General features: G+C 47.9%; 1 protein-coding gene across 1 annotated transcript in view; it reads left to right on the forward strand.

Moving 5' to 3' along the window:
* The first annotated feature begins 4659 nt into the window (after positions 1-4659).
* SNRPD2 (small nuclear ribonucleoprotein D2 polypeptide) overlaps positions 4660-7715 on the forward strand; it is a 4584-nt gene continuing 1528 nt past the window's right edge. Inside the window, exons 1-2 of the mRNA XM_015419684.1 lie at positions 4660-4754; positions 7135-7314. Of these exons, the coding sequence (XP_015275170.1) occupies positions 4753-4754; positions 7135-7314 (182 nt within the window). The 5' untranslated portion in view covers positions 4660-4752. The remainder of the gene's footprint in view (positions 4755-7134; positions 7315-7715) is intronic.

Below are 7715 nucleotides of genomic sequence, written 5' to 3' on the forward strand. Positions count from 1 at the left end.
ATTTCTCTGGTTTTTATAGATTTATTTTTAAGTAATATTTTATTAGGATGTTAGAAAGGCCTGTTATTTAGAAGGCTTTCCTCATGTAGGTCTGATATTGTTAGCAGACAACATAATAGGTGCAAAGTTCATGATTCTGTATTTCTTAGGGCAAACCTTTCAATGTCTGGGTCAGATAAGATTTTAGTCTCGTATGAAGATTTCTTGCCCATTATCATTTAGGTTAGGTTAAGTAAACACTTAGTTTGACGTAGATATATCTTTCTTTACATCTGGCCAGTCAGAGGATTATTACTCAAATTACCACTGTCTTTTGTAACCAATTATGCTGTTTGAATATTGATTTCTTGGTGATGTCAGTCCATGTATAAAATATCATGTATTTCCTGAATATGTTCAGAATAGGCTCAAGAAGAAGATGAAGAAGGAAAAGAAGACAGTTGTCAATTTTTGATTAACTATTTGGTCTAATTGTTTTCCAGTTAATTGAAGCCTATTTCCTGAATATGCTGAGAAGAAAGTAGTCAATTTTGGATGGACTATTTGGTCCAATTGTTTTCCTGGTAATTGAAATAAAACATAGATCTTCCCCCTCATCTGACTTCATTTTTGACATGGAATCTAATATGTACAACATCCAGGTCCCACCTGGAGACTGGCATGGCCCCTGCATGCAAGGTTTTTTCTCCTGGGGGAACGGGGTTCCGGAACCTCCTCGACAAAATCCGTTTAAAAATGCTTAAAAGTTTGTGAGCTTTCGGTATGCAGATCGAAAACTTCATTCCCCTCTTGAGAGTTCCGGCACCTCTTTAAAAACAACAACAACAACAACACCCTGCCTATGTATGCCCTGCAATTAAAATTGGGGAGGGGAAATAAACAAAGATGGGAAAGGTATTCTGCTCAGGTTCCTGAGAGTTAATACAATCCTGGAAGAGGGAACCTGGGCAGGAAAGAGGATTTTAAAATCACGTATCTCCTCCACCTTTCCATGATTCCTTGCATGCCTCTAGGCTTTTTCCTTCTAAGAACAGACCTTGTGGTTGACCTCTGAGGCTGAAGACAGCAAAACCGGGCCAGCTACGGACATGGTGGAGAGGCTGTGGCTCAATGGCAGAGCCTCTGCTTGGCATGCACAAGGTCCCAGGTTCAGTCCCTGGCACCTCCAGTTAAAAGGACCAGGCAGGAGGTGATGGGAAAGACCTCAGCCTGAGACCCTGGAGAGCCATGAAGTGGGGCTGTAGCTCAGTGGTCGAGCGTCTACTTGGCATCCAGATGGTCCCAGATTCAGTCCCTGGCACCTCCAGTTAAAAGGACCAGGCAGGAGGTGATGGGAAAGACCTCCGCCTGAGGCCCTGGAGAGCCGCTGCCAGTCTGCGTAGACAATCCTGACCTTGACGGACCGAGGGTCCGATTCGGTATAAGGCAGCTTCATGTGTGTGCTTCATGGTGCAGGTTTCTGCGTACCTAGGAGAATATCAGTCACACAGAAAAAAATGTATATTAAAAATAAAAAGGGGGAAAAGACTGATGAGGGCCGAGCATTACTGCTGCTCTTTGAATGCTGAGAGCACTTAAAGAAAAACAAGGAACACTTCATTTGTCAGCCACAGTGCTTTTGTGCGTTCCGTTAAGACGCTGAACTGCAGGCTGTGGAAGGTCGGTAGTTCAGCAGTTCGAGACCCGAGTGTGCCGCATGACGGAGTGAGCTCCCGTCTCCAGTTCCAGCTCCTGCCAACCTAGCAGTTCGAAAGCAAGAAATTGCAAGTAGATAAATAGGTACCACTTTGGTGGGAAGGGAACAGGGTTCCGTGCGCCTTGGTGTTTAGTCATGCCGGCCACATGACCACGGAAATGCCTTCGGACAGTGGTGGCTCTTCGGCTTTGAAACGGAGAGGAGCACCGCAACCCTAGAGTCGGATTCGACTGGCTTTCGAGCAAGGGAACCTTTACCTTTATCTTCTTCATTTATATATCGAATCCACGCCTATCACATCTGAATTGGATGGAAACTTCCAGCGGACATTCTATAGTCAGTATTTATTTTTCTTTAAAAAACTTGCTCTCACATACACATTTTAGGGTTGCCAGGTCCCCTGGCCACTGGCTGGGGATGGGGGAATAGAGTGGCTGGATCTAGGTCAGGAAACTCCTGGAGATTTGGGGGCTGGAGCCTGTGGAGGAACAGGGACCTCAGTGGGGTACAATGCCATAGAGTCCACCCTCCAAAGCATCCACGTTCTCCAGGGGAACTGAGCCTTTGTAGTCTGAAGATAAACCGTAATTCTGGGGGAGGCATCCCTAATTACACACCATTGTTGTCCCAGTTGTAACTATCTTACAAAGGGTGTTTTCAATGTAAAGCCGACCATAAGGGCCTGTGCTGCCCCCAGGCAGCGTTAATGTACCTTTAAGAGTAGTTGCACCTGGGAATTGGGAGTCCACAATTAGGGGTCCCAGAAGCTTCCCTTTGACTGGCTCATTAAGAGTTATTTCCTGAGCTCAGAGGCGCAAAGATAGGAGTTTTATTGTTCTTTTCCGTTTCTTTGTCCATCAACCCTTACCGCAAGGAGAGGGGAAGCCCGTCTCTTTTCTCACCACGACCATAGGATTGACCTAGATCAGAAAGATGTTAACGCTCTAACCAGCTATCCGCTCGATTGTGAGTAAACGATCTACTGAATGCCACACCGCTAGCTAGGCCTGTGAGTCACGGGGCCAAGTGAACGTCATTCCAACTTTCTTGGATTTCCACCAGACCACAAAGTGTCCCTCACCTCCATTCCAGCCCAGTTGGCACGCAGGGGACACCAACAGTGCGGAGGCCTGTCCTTTGAGGGCGTTGTCCGGGCAAGCAGACATGCGAGATGGGTGGGCAGCTGCCGGTAACCAGAAGCGTCTGTTGATTAAACATAAGACTGGCGTGTGTGTGCCTCTCTCTCGCTCGCTGGCGGGCGTCTGTTGGCTTTTATGGTCTTCAACGTATCCACAATGCGGTTGCGTCTTCCATACTTCTCAGATCTGATGTGAAAAGAAGTGTGAGGAGTCTGGATCCTGAAGTGGTTTAATTGCCACTGCCCCCCCCCCCCACCCTGTCTGCTTCTTCCCCAATGCCATCTGAATCATTCAATGATTACCATCAGAGAGTACCATCACTAGCACTTCAATTGTTAATTGTTGGACTGTTTTTAATGCTTAATGTTGTTGTTGTAAGTTGTTTAAATTTTGTACATGGGTTTTTATGGTGCAGGGTACCAATTACTGTAAGCCGCCCTGAACCTGCTTGCGGGGAGGGTGGGGTATACATCAAAATAATAAATAAATAAAATCAGGGGTCATTTCCTGCATGAGCGCACAGGAGCAGAGCTCCTGTTCACAAAGGAGTAAGCCTTAGGAATCTGGGACACCATTCTCACTCGTCGAAATCCACAGGGGGAAAGACGGCCCACTCCTTTGCCGACTGGTGGCCCAATAGAAGACTACCCGTTTTCTAAGCTTTGATTCCCAGCAGCAGGCAGAGAGATATACTACCGGCTAGGGTTGCCAGGTTCCCTCATGGCCACCAGTGGGAGTCAGGACTTAGGGGATGGGCCGTAGAGTTACCATCTTCAGGCTGGAAAACTCCTGGAGATTTGGGGATGGAGCCCGGGGCGGGGGGGGGGGGCAGGGACCTCAGTGGAGTACAAGGCCATCGAGTCCACCCTCAAAAGCATCTGTTTTCTCCCAGGAAACTGATCTCTGTAGTCTGGAGAGGAGCTGTAATTCCAGGGGCTCCCCAGGTCCCACCTGGAGGATGGCATCCATATGACTAGGAAGTGTCACATAGTCTCCACATGTCACGCTGCTCCCCATTCTCAGACTTGTCTGCTGCAGTAACCTTTGTTGGTTTCACTCTCCATGTAAGTGAGGCACTCTCCATGTAAGTGAGGCAGGCTTCTACCCTTTCTGCTTTTCAGCAACGCCCGCAGCAACACATTCATTTTCGAAGGCTTTCAGCTAATGGCCGCTGGAGTCAGTTTGGGAAACTACTAGTGCTGATTTTTGACTGCTGTATTTTGCACGCTTGCCCTGGGAATGGGGAAGGAAGGTGGTATGTTACAAAATATGTTTATAAAAATAAAATCACAGTTAAGAACGTAAGAGAAGCCAGTGTTGGATCAAGCCAAAGGCCCATCCAGCCCAACACTCTGTGTCACACAGTGGGCAAAAACACCAGGGGCCACCAGGAGGTCCACCAGCAGTCCTGCTTCTTGACAGAGCCTCTCCTTTATGCATTATAAAGCTCTGCAATTTTTTAAAAAGTGGATTTAAAACATGCATCTTCTTACCACAGGCAAATCTCCCAATATGCACAGCTAAAGATCAATTAAAAATACATATATTTTTAACGGTGGACGGGGACGTTTGATTAAAAATAAAGTAATCAGTGCTTAGGTATTTGGAATATTCTCTCTCCCCCTTCCCCGGTTTGTTTGTCTCAAAAATCTGCTTCAACCTAACATAAGTAAAGCAAAGCGCCTGAATGAGCGGGAGGACTGAATACGCCCACGGAGGTCTTTTGGCTCCTCCCACCCTCCGTAACTGTAGCCATAGCGACACCCCGAGGGCGGTCGAGGTGGCGGATAAAAATGCAGAGCGGGCGCATGCGCGGACCGAATAACCCGGAAACGGAAGTGAGGAGAGGGTCTCCATTGATAGTGGGCAACGGAATAGTTGCACACGCGTGTCGGCGGTTTCGTGAACGGCGGCATCATGTGAGAAGGGGGAGAGAGATGGGAGGGAAACTAGGAGGGGATGCGAGAAATCTTCCTGATGGGGAGCTGGCTGGGAGGGAGAGCGGAGTGGGTCACCCTATCTACTGTCATTGTTAATAAAGGCGCGCCAAAACAGTGTAAAGGCGGGTTGTTGCTTGTGGTTTTGTGAATGCCCTTCCCGGGTGATTGATTTGCGGGCAGGAGCGGGGGGGGGGTGTTACTACCATTATGTGTGGCTTGCTCGTCCCTGTTGTTCCTTATTTATCTCTGCATAACTCTGTCCGATTTCCTTCCCCCCGGATTAATTGTAGCAGGTTTTTTTTTTTGCATTTGGTTTATTTTTAAGATATATGCCCTTTAACAAAATGTAGGTGAATAACGTCTGAGCCAGGTTCTGTTCAACAGCGTTGCTGAAATAGTGAAGAAAAAAATAGTAATATTGTTATTAATAACGAGACTGCTGTTAGCAAGGAGAAAATTGGCTGTGTCGTAGAGCAATGCTCCCTCTAAGCCGTGGAGTATTGTGAACAAAAACTCTACTCTGTGAGCTACTGGCATTAAAGTTGTGAGCGAGCGATTTGGCTACTGCATCAATTAGTTTGCTCTGGAGCTGAAAGGTGTGAGCCGGAGGCTAAAAGACTGTGAGCTAGCTCACACTAGCTCAGCTTAGAGGGAACACTGGTCGTAGGTCAGCAGAAGGCGATGTCAATAGAGACTCTCAGTTGAACTAATCAAGAGCAACAGAATGGGGAGGAGAATCCCATAATTCACTCAAATAAAACTCGAATAAAAAGCAGAGTGTTCATTGTGATGGGACAGTCATGCTCTTTACGAGGACCTGCCTCACCCACCCCAGATCCAAGCACCCCTATACCATCCCATTTAGTCTGGAACACCTCCTGTGTTCTGTTTCTAAGACTACTGCTGCAGACTTTGTGCTTTGCTGCTGTGCCTTTTTTACTTCTCTCTTTGCTTTCTTTTTATGGGGGGGTTATACTGGAATATCGTGCTTGATGTGTATATTTTTAATTTTGGAAAGGCAGGGTTTATGTATTTTCATCAATAATTTTTTTGAAAACTGTAAACCTTGCACACAATATTTGCTCTAAACTGTGGAGTCTTCTGAGCAAACATTCTACTTTGTGAGCTACTGGCATTAAAGTTGTGAGTGAGTGATTTGGCTACTGTGAAATTAGTTTGCTCTGGAGCCCTCTTTCCTGTGCTGAGACAAAAATGTGTGAGCCAGAGGCTAAAAAACTGAGCTAGCTCAGACTAACTCAGCTTAGAGGGAACACTGCTTGCACAGTGTCACGTTTTAGCTGTTTACAATAAGGTATTGCCCAGCTTTTGTTTTAAGTACATGGGGCTGCCTTTGTCGCAAATCCGGAGGCTGCAACTGGTGCAGAATGCTGCGGCCAGGCTGTTAATGGGTCTCTCTAGGAGGGACCACATTCAGCCTGTGCTGAAAGCGCTGCACTGGTTGCCAATAGCGTACCGAATTCGCTTCAAAGTGTTGGTTCTTACCTATAAAGCCCTACATGGTCTGGGTCCAGCCTACCTGAGGGACCGCCTTACCCCGTATGTTCCCCCAAGAGCACTACGGTCTGGGGCCCAAAACTTACTAACTGTACCGGGCCCCAGAGATGCAAAATTGGTCGCTACAAGGACCAGGGCCTTCTCGGTGGCGGCCCCTACCTGGTGGAATGAGCTCCCGGAGGAGATCCGGGCCCTGCGGAACCTGATGCAGTTCCGCAGGGCCTGCAAGACGGAGCTCTTCCACCAGGCCTTCAAGTAGGGGCCGCCGCCTCCCGCCCCCCCCTTTTGTTATACTGCCATCACGGGGGGTGGAAGAGGCCCTAGGAAGAAAGGAAACATCGGAAACACTGGAACTTCTGAACATCTTAAGCATCTTAACCACCTGAATGAATGTTTGAAACCACCGAATGATTTTGGGGAACCTCTGGACTGGACCGTCATCTTTTGGAGTTTTTTTGGGACGTGAAGATCAACGAGCACTTTAAATTTAAATTTGAATTCAATTTTGTATTAGGATTGGTTTTAAATGTATATTTGCTTTTTAACTCAGAACTATGTTTTATTGTTGCAATAATTTTGCCTGTTAGCCGCCCTGAGCCCTACGGGGGAGGGCGGGGTATAAGTGTGATTAATAAATAAATAAATAAGTAAGAAACCTCGTGTTTGGGTAGAAGACGTTGCCTTTAGTGTGCCCTCCCTTTAAATAGCAGCAATGTTCTTTTGTTGGTGTGTTTCCTAGTTAGTGTGGGCTAACTCCCTCTAGCTACCTTTGTAGTGATCCTGGAGCCTGGCAGGAAGAAAGCTCAGTGACTGCTGTTTCTCTCCCCCCCCCCCTTCTTCTCAGGAGCCTCTTAAACAAGCCCAAGAGCGAGATGACTCCGGAGGAGTTGCAGAAGCGGGAAGAGGAAGAATTCAACACCGGGCCCCTTTCTGTCCTCACACAGTCTGTCAAAAACAACACTCAGGTGCTGATCAATTGTCGTAACAACAAGAAGCTTCTGGGGCGTGTCAAGGCCTTTGACAGGTAGGCTCTCCCTCGTGGTTTTCACCGGCATGGTCCGGTAGGGCAGAAGACTTTGTTAGCTTCAGTCATCTGAAGTGCTTGTGGACTCCCTATATCTATATATCTAATAGCCAAGTTGCCCCCGGGGTGCGGATCGCTAAATCAGCGCTCCGGGGGCACTTGGGGGGGAGGGGAGGTTTGTGCACACGTGTGTCCCCATGTGTGCACAAAAATACTAAAAGTTGAAAATCCCCCCGAAAGTGCAAGAGCGTCTCCTGCGCATGCGCAGGGGACACTCTGGAACGTCGTCGCTGCCGCCGGAGCCGGGGGGGTGGGGAGAGAGAGAGTGCGAGGTGCCTCGGAGACGGTGAGGGGGGGGGGAGAAAGCCGGAAAGAGACGGAGCCGAGGCCGCGGCCCTCGG

The sequence above is a fragment of the Gekko japonicus genome, unplaced genomic scaffold (assembly GCF_001447785.1).
Source record: "Gekko japonicus isolate JY-2015 unplaced genomic scaffold, Gekko_japonicus_V1.1 scaffold1436, whole genome shotgun sequence".
NCBI lineage: Eukaryota > Metazoa > Chordata > Lepidosauria > Squamata > Gekkonidae > Gekko > Gekko japonicus.